This window comes from Nesoenas mayeri, assembly GCF_963082525.1.
Source record: "Nesoenas mayeri genome assembly, chromosome: 21".
Taxonomy (NCBI): Eukaryota; Metazoa; Chordata; class Aves; order Columbiformes; family Columbidae; genus Nesoenas; species Nesoenas mayeri.
In genome coordinates, this window is record NC_137571.1 from 6,145,066 (window position 1) to 6,163,501 (window position 18,436).

An 18,436-nucleotide genomic window follows, 5' to 3' on the forward strand; every position below is an offset into this window, starting at 1 on the left:
GCCCGCCGCTCCGTGCGCATGCGCGGCCGCCAGGCGCTGCTGACGGAACGTCGCACATGCGCGGGGCGTGGCCGGTTGCGCCTGCGCGCTAGAGGCGGTGAGGCCGCGGGGCGCCATGGCAACGGGGCGCCATGGCAACGGAGCCCGCGTCTGGTGCTGGACGGACCCACAGGAGCATGGAGTCCGGCTCCTGTCCCTGCACAGGACACCCCACAGGTCACACCGTGTGTCTGAGGACGGTGTCCAGTCTCTTCTTGAACACTGTCAGGTTGGGGCTGTGACACTCCCCTGGGGAGGGAGATTTCCAGGGTCCTGTCTCCTCGCTCTGATTTCTGTGGGTGCGAGACGTGAAGATGTCGCTGCTGTCACACACAGCCCACGCATCCTCCCGTGTCCGGAAAGGAGGAAGGAAGAGACCAGCATCAGCTTCCGAACAGTGACCCCAGGAGCGTGAAAACCAGGACTGGCACCCAGCACCCGCGGCCTCAGCGCTGCGGTTCTCGCCCGGTGCCGCCGGGCGGCAGCAGCGCCCCGTGGGACACCCCGGGCGGCCCTGGGTGCCGGGGACTGGGGACCCTTCCTGCCTCCCCTGCCTCTCTCTGGCCACTGCGGCTGCTTAGTGGCGATGCTGTCAGCACTGATGTCCCCTGAGCAATCACAGCCCCCAGCACCCAGCACCTCGTGCAGCGACACTATAGAATCATGGGATCATTTAGGTTGGAAGAGACCCTCAAGATCATCAAGTCCAACCATAAGCTAATTCTAGCACTAACCCATGTCCCTGAGAACCTCATGTCCCTGTCTGTGCAGCCCTCCAGGGCTGGTGACTCCAGCACTGCCCTGGGCAGCCTGTTCAATGCCCCACAGCCCTTTGGGGAAGAAATTGTTCCTAAATCCAACCTCAACCTCCCCTGGGCAACTTGAGGCCGTTTCCTCTGCTCCTGGCGCTTGTTCCTGGGGAGCAGAGCCCGACCCCCCTGGCTCCAAGCTCCTTTCGGGCAGTTCAGAGATCAGAAGGTCTCCCCTCAGCTCCTGTTCTCCAGCTGAACCCCCCAGGTCCCTCAGTCTCCACCACATTGTGCTCCAGCCCCTCACCAGCTCCATTCCCTTCTCTCCACTCGCTCCAGCACCTCAAGGCCTTTCTTGGTGTGAGGGGCCCAAGCCCATGCTGGGATGGGGAGGAAAGGCTCCTCGCAGCATGTCCCCACTCTGCTCTGCTTTACACTGGCTCCCATGAAGAGCTGAGTTTAAGGCTGTGGTGTGGAAGTGGACCCAGCTATCCATAGTGCTTTGTCTCCCCTTCTTCCCACAGATGGAAAAAGCTTTCTGTCTCACTTCCAGCCCCTTTCCACCAGGCTTCGAAATAGTCTCCAGTTCTCAGAGATAAAGAGGAAAGATAAAAACAAGGTGTGCTTTCCAGAAGGTACCAGGATCCCAAAAACTGTGTCTTTACTAGAATCGTCTGAGAGCTATTTTGACTTAAACTGAGTCCTTAAAGAAGTTCTCATCTGGTGCCTCTGGGCTGATGATGTACAAGCTGCAGCGAATGCTTCTGTGCAGGATGTGAACCAGGGTCCCCTGCCACGTCCCCGCCAGGCCGAGGGGACCCCGATGGCCATCGTGCCCTGAATGCCTGAGCTAGCCGAGCACACGGAGGCAAATGCAGGGTTTTGCATACTGAGAACATAAGGAGGGCTTTTCTGAGCTCTACAAGCTGCTTATTCTTTACAGTGTACTGACACCAGAACGGAAAGTGCCTTTTCCTGAAACTGGCTATTTATAAACAGCCTGCTGTGCTGAGCCTTCGCTTGCGAGGGGGCAGGGACTCTTGCAGCTTTTCTTTCTCTGCCTTGAATTCACCCAGCGATCCTCCAGGCAGGAGTGAATAGGGCAGATCTTGCTGACCATCTGCTGGAGGAACGCTGCAGCACCGGCAGCTTTTAATAGGAGTTACCAAACTCCAGTGAGTACCAGCCCTAAACGCTTTGCCTGTGCAGCCGGTGCTGTTCGCAGCCCTGGATTGTTGCAGAGGCTTTGTGGGAGAAATTAGTAATTTGTAGCAGTTGTGCTTTTAATGCATGAAACAGTTGTGCCTGTCCAAAGGGCACAATCCGTGCGATGTATGGGCTGAAATCGGCAGCTTTATCTTTCCAAGCTGCTGAGCAGCACAGTGTTCTCTGCATGCACACACTTGAGGTGGGATTTGTCTGCTCTGAGTTGTCTGAAACGTGTCCTCTAAGCCCTAGCTAACTTTCCTTCCTTGTCAAAGCAGAGAAATAGGAACCTTCAGATCTCATTTCCTTGAGACGCCATTCTTAGTATTTTCCTTAGCTTACTTGTGTAGGGATGCTGGGCAACACTCTGCCTGTCTCCCCCTGGTTTGTCCAGCAGACCAGAGGGTCTGGGGCAGCGCTCAGCTCTCTTCCTCCAGGGCTGCTAGAATCCTCTTCTGACCCCACCGAAAACTCCGATGAAGCCAGGACTAGGTCTAGGTATTAAACTGACGGCTCCTTCCCTGACCTAGCTGTGCCCCCTTTACAAACAGGATTTGCTCTTGGCACTGCTCACAGGGCAGCACTGAAGTGTCACCCAGATTTCCCCACCTGTAGTGATGTGGCAGCTTTTGGTTGTGGCTCTTAGTAGCCTGGCGTGGAAGAGCAGGTGCTTAGCAAAACAGCGCACAGGGCTTCGGTCAAGAATGAACGAATGAAATAGAACCCTCTGTCCCCTTCTGTTTGTCCTGGTGCTGTCAGAGAAAGCGAGGGGGGTACAGAGGGGTGAGGAGAGGATGGGGCAGAGTGCGCAGCTCTCCAGCCAGGCAGAGGAAGGCAGGTTTCAGTGTGCTCTACACCCCAAGCACAGCTGCAGTGCTGAGGATGGACGTGTGGCTCAGAGCCAACGCAGTGGGAAAAGATCAGGAAAGTGTCAGACGTCTCTTCACCCCTTCTACTTCAGTGGTCATGAGTAGGTCATGGACTTTTATAGCAGGCTGAACTCGCAGAATTCGCTGGAAATGTGAACTCAGGGATATTTCTGGCAAATCTGGAAAGGAAATAATCTTCTGTTGGGAGGCTGCAGGATGCAGCACAGCCCCCTGCACCCGGCAAGGTCCCAGTGGTTCTGAGCTGCACATATACAACTGACAACAGGACTTGGCTGACTTGTTGAAACTTTTCTCAACTCACTATAATGCCCTGCAATCAACTGTCTCTTGTATCGACCGTTGAAACAGGAAAAGCAGGACTTGGTCCATACCTTGGTGTAGCAATTATGAAGCAACCTAACGGCACAGTGTAACCAGCATCTGAAAATGACGAATGTTGTAACGCGCCATAAACCACCACATGTCCCAGAAGAGACCCTCAGCCTTCAAATACTGCTGAGAGGAGACATAGAGTAACCTACTGAGGCAGGAAAGGAACACATGGAAATATTTCCGAACTCTGCAAATGACTTGCTGGGAATCCTTTAGGAAGAAAAATCTAAGCTCTGGAGGAGCTGTCATGATTTTTGGAGCCTCTTTGGTGCAGAAAACTGCAGCAGAAAGCTCCCAGTAGAGCTACAGCCCAGCTGCCCGGGCTGCACATGGTCTGGAAGAGGCGTGAGGAGTCAGCACCCGCTTGTCCGGACCCCTCCGTCCACATTAGGATACCGCCCTCAGCACAGAGAAGGAGCATCTCATCCCCCCAGCCGCACTCAGGATTGACTTTATCCAAGCATCAAACTAGAAACACAATCCTTACAACTCAGGTGTCAGGTGGGCGACACCGGTGACCGGGATCCACAGATCACCAACAGGAGCAAAGCAAACCCTTGTCCCCGGTGTGTGACACCCCGCTGCAGCCGTGCCAGGGACGGGCGCTAAACAAACGCACACTGGAGATATTTCAGCTTTTATTTGCTAATTCATCTTGTACATTCTCACTTGATTGTTGAGTGAGAGCTGCCAGGAGCCTCAGCAGCAGGGGGCAGCAGCAACTAGGAGTTCAGAGCTTTCCACAGAGCCTGGAAACAAGAGACAGCAGAGGAAAACAAAACCCCACCAGCTTTTACATGTAACCTTTTCTGAGTAAGGGAATTAGAAATCGAGTCATCTTTATCACATTCGGAAAGGTGTTGGATTTACAGCCCTGTGTGTTCAGCATACAGATCTCAGGTTGAAGTGACTATCTGCAGAGCACCTTGAAAACTATCCCAGGCTTTCTATTTTTGAAGCCAGAATCTTAAAGCTGCAGTACTCTCCATGCATCCTTCCCAGCAGTCCCGAAGCCAAATAACAAAAGAAGCCCTTGCAAATAAATAATAGGAAAAATAAATAAGATTAGATCTGGAATATACAGTTACATGGTCTTTATTTGGTTTCAGAGGTGGAAAAAAGTGAAGTTAGACTGCAGCTTTAAGCCTGAATCAGCCTCAAACACTTTGTGAATTTTACAGTTGATTAGCTGTACAAGTCGGAGATCCCAAGTTGCACAGAGATGAACATTTACGCACACGCACACCCTTCCCCAAGGCATACTTTATTTTGCTCAGCCAGCTAGAGAACGCTGCCGGAGGGGAAGTGCCCCCTTCCCCAGCTGAACCTATTTACTGTCACAGTAAAAAGTCCCAACAAATAGCAAACCCCACCCACATTTGCAAGGGGAAACTGGTTCAAGCCATGCAGCAGGGAGACAATCCTCTCTCGGGGGATCCTTCAACTTTGCTGGCACCACAGAATCCTTGAGCAAATCCAGCTACCGGCAGGACCGCCAGCTGCCCACCTCCTCCTGCGCTCAGAGCCTGGTTGTGGAAAGTCCTAAGTCCATTATTTCTACTTAAGCCAGAAATCCTGTTAATGCCACTTAGAGGCAGCTCTACAGCAAGAGCTCTTGATCTGCTCTCTGTTTGGGGTACAACGCTCCCTCCCCAGGAACTCCAAATGGAAAACCACACAGAAGAGAAAAGCAATCCATTGCAAGTCGGTGTCCGATGATTGTCTCTTCGGGGAGGTCAGGAATCCAGGACAGGGCAAGGCAGGGGAAGGGAGGAGGATGGCAGGTGGAGAAGGAAGTTAGAAACAAACTCCAAACCACCAAGACACAAGGAGGAGCTCAAAGCCCCTCAACAGCTGATGGCACTGGGTTGCTGTTTGCTAACAAAGTCTGAAATGAAGTCGAACTCGTTCTGTCCCAAGAATAGCTCTGGCAGCTCCTGAATCCGGTCCAACCCCAGTTCCAGGACAAGAGATGTCAAGACCTCCTCATCTATGAGATCAGTGTCCATAACGTTCAAGGTCAGCGCTGGCGAGGGCATGTGCTGCATGCCCGGGTGCTGGCTTGGCCCCACTCTGTACTGCTGGGCACCAGCGCCCATGGGCCCATTGCTCATTCCCAGCGGGTGAGCCTGGTACTGGGTGTTGAGTTTTTGTAGGTGCATGCTGGCCATTAGCTGCTGGGTGCCCACTGGCCCCATGTACTGCTGCTGCTGGCTTGGACCATTGAACATCATCGCATTCTGCATCTGGTGGTGGCCCATCTGTCCGCTGAGGTTGGGTCTTGGCCTCATCGCACCATCCATGCCAGCCCCTCCGTAGGGCATCATCTGACCGGCGCCAGGCAGCGTCCTCAGCACATGCTGCCCGTGCTGCGGGGGGCCCTGCAGCCCGCTCACCCCCATGCGGTAGTTCTGCAGCCCGGTGCCACTGTGGCTCATGGACATCATCATGTGCTCAGCCATGGCTCCAGGCCCCTGCAAGGCGACACACGGCTCAGGGCAAGGCTCCCGCGGACAGCGCTGCTTCCCGCTCCCGTCCGAGGATCCCGAGCACCCCCCGCCTCCGCGCCGGCAGGAGCGCACCGCGCTGCACCCGCCCTGGGAGCCGCGCTGCCGCCCGTCCGCCCGCGGTCGCCGCACAAAGCCCAGCGCGGCGCGCCCCGCGGCGGCTCAGCGCTCCGGCCCGCGGCCGCCCCGGGGAGCCGGGCTGTGCCCGCGCGGGTACGCACCGATCCGGGGCTCCGGCGGGCAGCAGGTTCGGGCGGCAAGTTGACTCAACCAGCAGCGTTGCACCCGCTCAGCTCGCTGTGTGCGGAGCGTCGCGCTCCCGGCACTTATAGAGACGCGGGCTGGGGCGGGCCGGGCGGGCCGGCCCCCCGGCGCCCATTGGAGCGGGCCCGGTGCTGCCCGGCCCTCGACGGGGCGGGCGGGCGGCACAAAGGCCGGGCCGCTTCCCGGGCTGGCCAGCTCCCTCCCGGCGTTACAGACCACGGCTCTGGTAATGACAGACAGATCTCTGCAGAATTGGAGCAGCCTGTTTCATGGAGTTTTATATGTTCTGCGCTTTTGTGATGCTCATGGACCCCGTTGAGCAGCAAGAGGTGATAACACAGTGTTTCAAAGGTTGCTGAATAAAATATTTGTTGCTAACTGTATTACACGAGGAATGAGGTCTAAGTATGTGCTGTCCGGAGGGACTGACGTTAGGGACAGACATCCTGGATGAATGCCAAACCACACAACACTGACCTGAAGGGTTACTTGTATGGAGTATCTTTATATCAAAACACCTCAAACCAGCTCCTCAGAGCCGATAATGCCCAGAAACCATCAGTTTCCAGACGTGAGGGATGGAAAATGTCCTCTCTTACCTGGACAGAATGCAAGACCATTAACTTCCAGGACATTCTGGGAGTTGCTTTTGTTTGTGCCACCTTCTGCCTTGCTAAGTGGCTGGGATGGGTTTCAGGTGTTGTTGGTGAGCCTCTAACTGATGAATCAGTTGGTTAATTGTTGAGTGTAATTACGTAATGATTGTTTTTTAACTCTAGAGATTTTGACAAATGCATTTTTTAGTGCTAATAAACACACGCTCACACACATATACCTGCCTGCCCGAGAGTTCACATGCAGACGCCACCCAGGCGAGGAACAAATACAAAGGGAGTGTCTGCCCTTGTCTTTGCAGACGCATCCAGCTGTACGAGCCTCTCGCAGTCGGAGGGGAGGTGTGGTGTGTAGCTCACACAGGGCAGGAATTCTTGGACAGGAGTAACAGGTGGGAAGGGGCTCTCCACAGCCATGTGCGTTACACAAGACCCCCAGGATGGTAAATGACCCACTATTTTGAAAACAAATTGGCAGGTGAGAGAGGATGTTTGCTGAACACAAGTGTGAAAGTCCCCCCTGCCTCTGCACTGGCTTATGTCCCTTCTGCTTTGGGAAGGGTAAGCTAGATCAGCATCTCATCCAGTCTGAAAATAATTTGGCCAGAAGTGGAGCTGTGTTGGCTGGGATCACCTGATCCAGCTTATGTTGTCCCCTAGACATTTCACCAGCATAACCTGGGGGGTTTTGAGAGGAACCTGCAGAAGGAAGCGTGTGAGGCATTGCGGTGGGGAGATGGGTCCACAAATCCACAGCCTCCGTGTCTGCCACGTTGTGTGCCATCAGCCTGTGCTCTGTGTCTTGAGGGCTTCCTGTTCTCAAACCACTACTATTTTATTTTACAGGGACCAGTGTGGGGTTATCTGCTCCATTTCACACTGCCCAGCCAGTGGCCGGGGGAGCAGAGCTGGAAAAGGCTGACTAGTCCTGGCAACATTCCTCGTTTTGGCCCAGAACAAGCAGTGGTTCCTCGTCATGCTGAGGTCTCAAGTATTAAGGACCCAAACCGCTGCAGCTGTATTTACATACGCTGTGTATGACTCGACCTAACCCCAGGTTTGCAGTCTCTCCACCTCCCCATGCGCTGCCATCTGTCATCAGCCCCCGGACAGACTGGCCTTTCTGGGAAAGCAGATAAACCGCCTGTGTATCGGATCCAGCCCCGGGGCTGCCAGTTGGTCAGCCCTGACTTAAGTCACAACACAAGCCACCTCCAGGAGTGTGTCATTCACAGCTTCCTGACGTGGGACTTCCCCAGGCCGGCTGTACCGGTGTCATCAGCCCCGTGTTGGCAAGGGTGGATTACCCAGACTGGGAATCATTATAAATCATGTTGTGGCTCCAGTGGCACCAGTTTGGCTCTGCAAGCTGGGGATCTGTGTCCCAGTGTGTCTGTGTCCCAGGTCAAGACATCCCCATGGGTGGGCATCAGGTCAGAGATGGGGTCACCAGCACACTGCAGACCGTTCCCCTCTCAGCGGGGCTTGCAGCCCAATGTACAGGTAGCCTGTGTTACCTGTGATTCGTTTATGCAAGATATTCCCTCCTCATACTTGATCCCTGATCATCATGCATTGACTGCACAATTACAGGGGTAAAATCATGTCCATAAAGACCCCAGGGATGAGAAGTGGCATAGGTGAGAGCTTTGTGTAAGCAGAGACATGAACACTTACCTTGCAATGTTTTGTATGTGTCAGAACTGGTTCTTGCTAATTCCAGTTGCTGATCTACAGTCCAAATCTCTTTTTTTTGCAAGAGTCTGAGAATCTTGGGTGGCTGGGAGGCGGAGGGGGAAAGAACACTGTTACGAAGAGCTTTGTAGGATGTAAGATATACGGATGAAAGGGGAGCAGGTAGAGGATTTATTTTAGGAACTCCCCCTGACCAAGCGGCTCTCCGTGTACACTTCAGTTTACAACCCACCCACTGCTCTGCAGGAGCTGCCAAACATGCAAGTGTCCGGTGTGCAAACTCCCTGCACACGGTCTCTGGGACACACCACCACCCGCATGCACGCACGGCAGGACACAGCTGCTGGGGCTGCAAAGGTGACCGAGAGCAGAGCAGGGCATGGCGGGGTTTGGTGCATCTTCCCAAGCGGCAGAGGTAGCCAGGCCAGCAGCTCACCCAGGCACTGCTGTGCTCCCAACACGGAGCTGCTTTGCCCAGCTTGTAAACAACTCCTTCTTATTTTTTTTCCTCTGGGCTAATCTTGTTCTGTGAGGGCAGATAACATCACTGGAATTTTTCCAGTGTCCTTTGCAAGCACCTCCTGCTTTGGACTTTGGCTGAGATGCACACGAATGAGACACGAGCTTCCTCAATGGCTTTCTCCTGTTTGCTTTCCCCTGGTCCTGCCGTGCATCCCTGGTGCTGGTTGTTTCTGCTCCACTCCCTGTTCTGTGCCAGCCTGGCTACTGCTCTGTTGGTGTTTCCCAATTCTATCCTTCCTTTCCACTTTGGAGTTTTCCAGGTTTCCATATCGGCTGGTGTCTGTGGTCCATGGACCGTGAGCTGGCACCAAACCAGCTCTGGTGTCAAAGGGATGGTCCGTGTGCGATGTCAGAGGGCCCTGTTCTTGTGCGGTCCCTTCAGTGCCATGACTGTCCTCCCCAGGTACCCCAGTGTGTCCTTTTCGCTGCTCAAGACAAGCCGAGTGCCCTCTCATGCCACCAACCCCTAGGGCTGCTTCACGTCAAGAAGCCGCTTTGCCCAAGGCCCGGCTCGCGTTGCTGCCCGGGCATGTGTTTCTGCCCACGTGGCCTCTTGGGATGTCCTGGTCGCTCCGCTTTCCCTCAGGCTGGATTTGAAGCAGCGATGGACAGAGCCGTGCTGTGGCTTCACTGGTGAAGAGCCTGTTGAGTCAAGGATCCCCAACTGCTTTCTCCTGTTTGCTTTCCCCTGGGCACGCTGTGCACCCTTGCGCTGGCTGCTCCTGCTCCGCTCCCTGCTCTGCGCCAGCGCCTTGTTCTCTGCCTTGGGAAAGGTGTCAGGGAGGAGAGCCTGGCACAGCCACCTGCCTCCTTGGATGTCCCTGTGGGGCTTGGGGTCAAGGCTGCCTTTTCTTGGGTCCCAGTGTGATGCTGTGTCCCTCTGCCACGACCTGGTGCATGGTGGTGGGATCAGTAGCCATGGAGAGCAGTGGGGCTTTCCCCCCCAAATGACTGTGTCCTCCTTGCTCCTGCACAGCACAGCATGAAGTCAGAGAGGTTTTAGGTTATTTCTTGTTATCTCTTTGCACCCATGTTGCTACTGTCTTGAGGCAGATTAGCTGGTGGCGGTTTCTCTGGTCTGCCGAACTTGCCTCATGCAACTGTCTTGCATTTGGAGGTGTGGGGTAGTCAGGGATGTGGTGCTGAGTCTTCGGGGGGCTGTAGTGTGGTGTTTCTTGCATTATCATCAGAAGCGGCTGTTGCTGTTTATCTGCCTTCTCTTTTCTCGGTGTTATGCAAGCTTCTTTTCAAATGGCAGTGGCTGTTTTCCCTGGGTCAATGTAGCAACGATGTTCTCCCTGGTATTTCCAGACCCTCATGGCTATGACCGCGCTCCTCCAGCCGCACTCCTGCCCCTCTCGCTCCCATGACTCTGTTAAGGTGCCCAAGTGCTTCTACACCTTCTTACCTGTCTGAGTGTTGAGCAGGGACTGCAGTGGAGCCCCGGGAAGGTGCGAGCTTGTGGGTGCGCTGGGTGCCCGGCGGCCCCAGCTCGTGTGGCCAGGGCAGGAATGGGATGGGTGATTCAGGGCAACTGAAAGTTTTGTGCAGGAAGAGCTTCTTGGGATCCAGGTCGCCCAAGACCTGTTTGTCAAGTTCCTTTTTTTGTTATTCATCAGCTCAGTATTCCTGAAAACAAATCGCATTGTTGTCACCTCATTGGCATCGCACAGCGTCAGAGTCTGGTTTTCATGTGGACCGGTTTCCTTTCTACGTGAAGAAAATGGTCTGGATGTTTAAGTGAGTTATCAGTTTATTGGGACTAACGTGAAAACACGTGCTGCTTGAAAATGTGTCTTCCTGGCCAGTATCCACTGAAATCCATAGTAGCTATTGGCACATGTGATGTTAGGAAAACAGCTTGTGTTGCTGCTGCCATTGTCAGGGTTAAAACGCAATTGCCCTTTTTGGGAACGCTGCTTGCTGAAGGCATCTGTTGTGTAAGGGACAAGCTGGTGAAAGCAGTGGAGTGCCAGGCGGGGAGAGAAACCGTCCTCCTGTTTGCCACGGCCACGCTGTGTGCTGTCGAAAGGCATGTTCAGCTCCTTGCTCTGCATTGCGCTCCAGGTACGGTGGGTGGGAAAGTCCACTGGAGGTGACCTGAAGCGATGCAAACGTGGTGCTTGGTCTGTGAGCAAAGAATTATGCATGGAAATGGGGGAAGGAAGGCGAGGTGGCCGTCCTCCCCTGGCTACTTTTGTGGGGTTAAAAGTATGAGCAAGTTTTGAAGCTGGTGACAGCAAGGAGCAGGAAGAGGAGATGCGAGGGGTTATAAATATCTGACTCTCAAGAGGCGAAGCAATGAGATACAAGTTTCCATGAACAGGCTCCTAGAGTGTGACACCCTCTTCCCTCTCTCGCGTGGTTGTGCTCCAGATAACAGAAACCACTGCTGATTTCCTGAACTCGCTATCTTTGTCATAAAAAAAACCCAAACACCACCAAAGAGCAGCAGTTTATAAATAAGGCTTAGAAAAAAAGAGCTGCTATTCTGAGAGGCAATGAAAGCGGCAGCTTTCCCAGCTCAACCCTTCGCTTCTGGTTCACAACTAACTCAAGCCACCCCAGAAGGAAACGTGAAACCTGGAAAGCTGGGTACGGACCTGTGTCTGATGGGAAGCTGAGCCGGTGCTGCGTGCTGAAACCACACAACGGGCATGGTGAAGTGCGGTCCTGGCACAGTGGAGCAGATCCAACTGATGGCTGTGAATGGAGAAGCCCTAGAGGAGGGTTCTTCTGAAGCCTCACCACTTCAGGAAAGACGTGGAGAAACTGGAGAGTGTTTGGAGGTGGGAAATCACCAGCAGAGGTGCTGGTAGATGGAGGTGCCGGATGGTTTGTCCTGGAGAAGGAACAACCGAGGCAGGCAGGAGAGTCTTCAAAAGTCTTCAAAAGCAGGCACATCCCCATCCCCAGTCTCCAGAGAGAAGCGAAGCCTGGCACAGTCCCACCTACAGAAAAACAGCCCTTACTCTTGGTGCAAGAACAGACGATTTCCAAAACGTTGTCAGCTCTGACTGTGCAATCTTTGGGCTTTTGCAAGCTACGGTATTGACAGAACAAGCAGTTAAACAAATACTATCTTCTACTGTAACGTTTGTTATTGTAGGCCACAAACCACAGGCAGCTTGGCCTGACTCCAGGAGAGAGACCTGTGTAAATATTCCCATGTTCACAGTTATCTTCAAGATGCAGCCTCAACTTGGGTCTTTCCCAGAAAGGATGGAGAGATAATGGTTGACAGGCAAAGGCTGATCATCTCAGCGCACTCCAGCATGGAAACCTGCTCCCTGGGCTCCAGGGCTTCCTTTCTGCAGCTCCAAAAGCCAAGCAGGAATTTTCAGGCAACACATGTTTATGTGTATATGCATGGAGAGAGGAGCAGCATGCTAAAGACGGTGTATAGTGTATTTATTGGCAGCCCCTGTGGGCTCAGCTTTGAGGAGCAACACTCAAAAAATGGTGAAATCCATGCCATTATTTTCAGGCAGCAGCAGCAGCCCTTCTTGACACAGATTCAGCACAGCAAGCCACAAACGGGTCACCTCGGGGCTGCCTTGTCGTCAAGACAAGGACCAACCTTGGAAGGACGCAGCCGTTCAGCTCCTCCAAGAGGCTGGTTGCTCTGGGCATGTCCACAACGGTGGGAAATCACTGCTTGCCTCGCCATCCACGGGGAGATCTGCTGGCACTGAAAGAAAAGGGGGAAAAAGTGTCATATGTGGAGAATTATCACCCATTGTGTCTTGCAGGCTGCGGGACACAACTGAAGGTGAGGATCCACCCAGGCCAGGTGGGATTGAATTGGAAATGATCATCACTGGGCTTGGAAATTGACTCACATTAGGGCCAGAACTGGCTGGGAAAATTTTCCTGGAACTTGTATTGCCTCAGCATATATGAATCTACCAAGAAATCGTGGAACTGGGCCAGATGAAGCAAAATTCATTCAGGAAAGCAAGGTTCAGAGTTCAATTGAACCTGTTTCAGAGCTCTTTCACAGTGAAATGTTTCCGTGTTTCCAGTTGAAGTGGATGTTTTGAAATCTCAATATTTTCCTGCTTTATGTGATAGCAGAAAATTCACTTAAAATTCAGGATAGGAATGGAAACTTGGAATTACCTAACATAATGAAAGCAAAATTCAGTTTGCATGTGTTTTATCCCATTGAGACCAAAATAAAATTCTGACGTCTTGGAAGCCCAGGTGGAAGGATCTTTGCACCCTGTCCAGCTTTCCTGCGGCCCAGGGAGATGAATGTGTGTGGCCACGTGCCAGATTGCTCCGACTTCTGCTCTTCTTTCATAGAATCATAAAGTCATAGAATGTCCTCACTTGGAGGGACCCACAGGACCATGGAGTCCAACTGCTGTCCCTGCACAAGACACCCCACAGCTCACCCCGTGTGTCTGAAGACGGTGTCCAGTCTCTTGTTGACCACAGTCAGGTTGGGGCCGTGACACCCCCCTGGGAGCCTGTTCAGTGTCCAGCACCTCTGGGGGAAGAACCTTTTCCTCATGTCCCGCTGACCCTCCCTGGCACATCTTCTGCTCAGCCCTGTCCCTCCTGCTCCCCTGGTGATGAAGCTGCAGCCCCATGAGCTCTGCTCTCAGTCTGCTCTGCTCCAGCTGAACAAACCCAGGGACTTCATACAGCATCGTCTCCAAACCCTTCACCATCTTGGTCACCCTCCTCTGGACACTCTCCAATAGCTTAATATCCTTTTTATCCCATGTCCCCAGCCCTGTGCACAGAGCTCAAGTGGGGCCAGAGCTGCATTACCTGGCTGGCGATGCTGAGCTGGATGCACCAGGACACGGGTCCCTCTTGACTGCCAGGGACACTTTACACTACACTGAGCAGCAGGTTTTGTCCTTCCCTCCTGTGCAGCACTGTCCTCTGCATCTTAGTGACCATTGTCCTTGCTCAGTGCATCTGGCTAGGTGGAGACAGCCTGCTTTGATCATAAGAAAAAGGGACGAGGAAGATGGAGGAGGGAGGAAGAGGGGTGAGATGGTGGAAGCCAGAGATGGAAAGAGGCAAGTGAGGAGTCTGCAGCAGGGAAAACCAGAAATAGTCCTGGGAAAGGCTCCTCATCTGAATGGCAGACGTGGTCCTGCAGCCTCCTCCCCAGGACCTGTGGGTCCAGGGCTGTGCTGAGAACATCCCCCGCCACGCCAGCTCCCAGTGCAGCCCTGTGTGCACGGTGGTTGTTTTCGACTGAATGCAGGTTTTTCCCCGAGTTTGTGCAAGAAGCTCTCAGAGGGAGCTATAAATACCGCAGGGCTTCCTGTGCGGCTCTGCCGGAGGAGGCTGCTTCCCCGCGGGCAGCGGCAGCGAGCGTCCCGGGGGCAGGAGAGGGGTGCCCTGTGCAAGAGCCCCCTCTTCCCAAGGTGGGGATCAGTACCTTCACCCAGCCCGGCCGGCAGAGCCAAGCGCTGCTGCTCCACATCAGACTGGTTGTATTTTGGTCTCTAGAAAGCAGCACGTGGAAGGCCTGGTGGGCTGTCTAGGGGATGAGGAGGAGCTGCATTCAGAGGTTCGTGGTGGGATCTAACAGCAATGTCCTGCTGAGGACAGTCCCTTCCTGGCTGAGGTGCAATGGGTGAGATGCTGCTGTTTGAGTTCTGCAGGTGGCACTCCTGGAGAGGGGCTTTAGGAGTGGCTCCGGTGGGTTTGCACCTGCTGAGGTCTCTGCAGAGGTGAGGGGAAAGGGACACCTCTCACCCCATCATCCTGCCCCTGGCCCTGCTGCCCAGCTCCTGCCAACAGCCCTCAGGGCAGCAGAGCTCCCAGAGAGGAAGGGAAGAAGTGTCAGGGATGATTGTACCCAACGCACAAGCAGCTGATGGAAAGTACCTGGTGAGAGAGTCACAGAACACTCAGTGCTCCCCACACCGGGCTTCAAGTTTGCTGGAAAATCACTGGGGCTACACTAATGGGATGAAGGCTTCAAGCAGAGCAGGTAATAACTTCACTCAGCCTTCCAGGTATGGTTTATCCACTGCTCTCTAGTTCATGGTTTGCCATATTTGCAAGAGTGTGCTGCTGGTTTCTGCTGTACCAGGCAGAGCCTGAATCAGAAGAAAGCACCGAGCTGATGTTGCATGCCAGTTTATGAGGAACTTACCTGAGGTTTTACATTTGGGAAGCCCCAGGGCTCAAATTGAATACAAAATTGGTACTCACGCAACTTCTGGTCCCCAAGGAAGCTCCATCCACAGGAGACGCCAAGCTGAATCTCAGCTGCCACTTTGGAAAAGGGTCTTGGGTGGAGATGGACAGAAACTTGACCTTTACAGATTCAAGCATAGATGGCAGAGCACACCAGCGTAGTTTTTCTGATGATTTTTAACAATTATGCTTGAAATTATCCTTAATGCAAGTTGATTATATGGGCGACTTCATATTGTTGTTTGGCTGAAAGTGGTAGCACCGCGTTTCCAGTTAAAAACCCGAGGTGGCACCAGGGATGGGCAGGGAGAAGGACATTGACAGGTTTTTAAAATGGGAAATCTAACAAAATTGATGAGTGTTGACAGAATGTTTCTAAATGATAAATACTGCATTTCTTAGGACAAGTTAACTTGAGAAACTAGTGCAGATAGAGAAAAATCTGTTCCACGCTCTCTGGCCCAAGTGCTCCAGGAAGCTCTTACCTGGGCAGGCTCATGTTCATCCACTCGGGCTCTGGGTGGATTCGTGGCATCCCTGTGACTTGTAAATGTTTCCAGAATCTCTGTTTCTTCACCCTCTGAGTCTGGACTGCAAAGGACATGCTGTGGGTCGCACTGCTCTGCAGGGTGCCCGCTGATCTGTCTCCTGGGAATAGACCTTCTGCGAGACGCGGATTCTGGTGCAGATTCTGCTTCTTGCCTGGTGTCACGGGGCTTCCTGGGACTTTGCAAGAGGAAAACAACACGTGTTCTGCCATGGAAAGGTACAGTTTGTGTTATGCCAAGGACACAGTGAAGGAACACAGAGTGCAGGCAGAGAGGGGGTGGACTGTCCCTTACAGACATCTTCTCTTCCATGCATCCATTTCACATGGCAGGAACTGATCTAAGCGAGGTTTGTGTGACCCTGCTAGGGCTCACGCCCTCGGTGGCGTGTTCCTGCTTGCCCCCGTGCCAGTGCCGGCTGACTTAACTCGGGGAGCTGATCAGACTGATAAGTAACCCTGCAAAAACAGCTCTGTGTTCGGCCACACCAGCCCCGCGCAGCGGCTGCCTGCACGCCCAGGTCAGTCCCTGGTGCGAGGGAAGGAACCGTGTCGCAGGGGCTGGGGAAGGGTGGGTCCTTGTCAAATCAGAGCAGTTTGAATTGCCAGAGGACTGTGTGCGTGGGGCTGAGGGGAAAGGGGAAGCAATTAGTCCACAAATCCCCGGGGAGCTGATAGCAGCAATCCACCCGGTTCCTGACCCGAGCCCAGCTTCCCCTGCCTGTGAGCTGGCGTTGCTTCACCCGCCAAGTGACATGCACCTGGCTCGAAGGTAAATCTCTTCGCTATCTCTTGCTTGGGTTATTGGTGAAGGTCAGGGTCCCGGGGGAGCTCGGTGCTGGTGTCTGCCTGGGCGGCACAGTCTGACCGGGATGCATCGGGAACTGTTTGTCCCAACAGTGCAAGTGGGCAGATCTGGGATCAGGCTCTGCCGATTCTGCTCCAAGGAACAGAAGGGAAGGAAGCAATTTCTGTAAATTTAGTAAGAAAGTCCTTAAATCTAATTGCTGGAAGTGGTTAGGGAAGCTGACAGACTATAATCAGCATCGTGACTTTTTTCCGGCTCATCGACAATGCCAGAGCTCCTTGACTGCGCTCAGCACAGCTCAGGACAGCCTAGAAATGACTGCAAACCTCACCTGCTAAAAACTACCAAAAACTTCACCCACTGAAAATGACAGAGACCTTCACCTGCTCACAGACTGATCCCACCTGCAAGGAGCAGCGCAGGTCAGGCCAAACGCAAACGAGGAGTACGTGAAGCCCTCTGGCTGGAGAGCAGCCAGAAACATCTGTTCAGATGCGGTGTCCAGATTAGCAAGTTGATGACAGAATATTTTCAGAGGTTAATTATGCACAAACAACCACAGCAAATGGGAAAGTCAGGGCTAAAGTTATGTTTAAATTGCAGCGGCCCTTCCAAGAGATGAGCTTTCCTGCTGACAGCGCTGTGGCTTTGTGTTAACTGAGAATAAGAAGGGGCGACACAGCTTGGAATGACAAGAGGAGTGACAGCTGTTGCAGAGGAAATTTCTCAGAGAGAGCAATAGGCAGCGTGGTCCATCATTGCTGAGTTAATATTCCTGAAGGGTAGTGTCTTCCTGAGATTTCAGAGAATTTCTTCTGTATCAGAGGTTGGAAACTTGTGCCATTTCATTGACATGAGCAACGGGGAGAAACGCTACCTGCCGCTGGACAGCCACTTTCATAAGGGCTCTTCTCTGTATTAACGTTAACTCGTGTACTAATAAGAGGAGCAGGACACGGAGCAAAGGTCTCCATCCCCCTTGTGCTGCAGGTTGGGTGGCTGTGGGGACATGGGGGGCACAGCCCACCCAGAGGGGACCAGCTCCTGAGGTCTGCTCTGGTGAAATCTCAAATAAGGGCTCTAGCTTCACACAGTTCAATGGAATGGCAGCTATTCGCAGCTCCAGGTAAACACCGGGAAGAGCTCCAAGTACTCACGGCTCAGACAGAGACTGCTGTGAAGAAAAACTTCCAGTCCCTTAGGGGCAGGATCCCATTAGGGTGGAATTTGAAGAGTTTCATTCTGATGCTTGTAACAAACACAGGCAAATGTGGTAATTCCCCTAAATGGGAATGAAAACCTTTGGGGCTGGCTGAGCTAAAGAATCAGCTTGTATATAGACAGTGGGTCCTCCCAAGGCCAGAGGGGTCCTCATCTTGGTTCTGCTGGGAGCTGGATGCACCTCGCTTAGCAATCATCCTGGAATTTTGAATACGAAGCAACACCCCGTGTGTGACGCTGGTTAACAAGCTGTGTGAAATCCGTGGCCACGCTGCATGTGAATAGGCTGAGCCACAAGGAAGTAGCTTAAAGCTGGTGCATGAGGGCTGGCGGCTGGGAGGAGATGCTGTGACAGGGGAGTGCTGGCTGTTCCCAGCCACCCCAGGCTGCAGGGCGCAGCGTCTGCGTTACCGGGAGCGTGGAGGGCAGAAGAAAGAGGAAGCCCTTGGGAGCTGGGTGGGAGCCTGGGCAGGTGTGGCAGAAAACTCCATCCCTTGGATGGTTACACTGCAAAGTGGCTCCTGGCTGGCATCCCGCAGTGGTCCAAGACGGGCTCCACGGGCACCCCAGCAGGAGCTGGTGTGGCACAGCTACTCTGGTTCCTCTGCTTCCTCCCCAGCCCTGTGCAAATCCCGTCACAGTTGCTGACCCATGAGATGTGCTTTGCTGGATCAGGCAGCGTGCGGAGGTGCGCTGGGCTGTTTTCCGTGGAGGGAGGCGTGTGTGCCTGTGCGCTTTGTCATCCGCTCTGGTGACAAATTTTCAGGCTGGCTTTTCTGCAGCAAGGACCCCGCAGCCTGATCCCACGCACAGGTCTCTGGTGGGGCA

General features: G+C 53.5%; 1 protein-coding gene across 1 annotated transcript; it reads right to left on the minus strand.

Moving 5' to 3' along the window:
* Positions 1-3,894: 3,894 nt before the first annotated feature.
* Positions 3,895-6,062, minus strand: LOC308048335 (cbp/p300-interacting transactivator 3). Its single transcript, XM_080357409.1, has 2 exons — positions 5,985-6,062; positions 3,895-5,730 (listed from the first exon to the last, which is right to left on the minus strand). The coding sequence occupies exon 2, from the start codon at positions 5,716-5,718 to the stop codon at positions 5,104-5,106; it is 615 nt and encodes a 204-aa protein (XP_080213535.1). The 5' UTR covers positions 5,719-5,730; positions 5,985-6,062; the 3' UTR covers positions 3,895-5,103.
* Positions 6,063-18,436: the final 12,374 nt, after the last annotated feature.

Excerpts from the sequence above, each read along its gene's own strand:
- LOC308048335 (XM_080357409.1), bottom strand. The coding sequence starts at position 5,718 with ATGGCTGAGCACATGATGATGTCCATGAGCCACAGTGGCACCGGGCTG.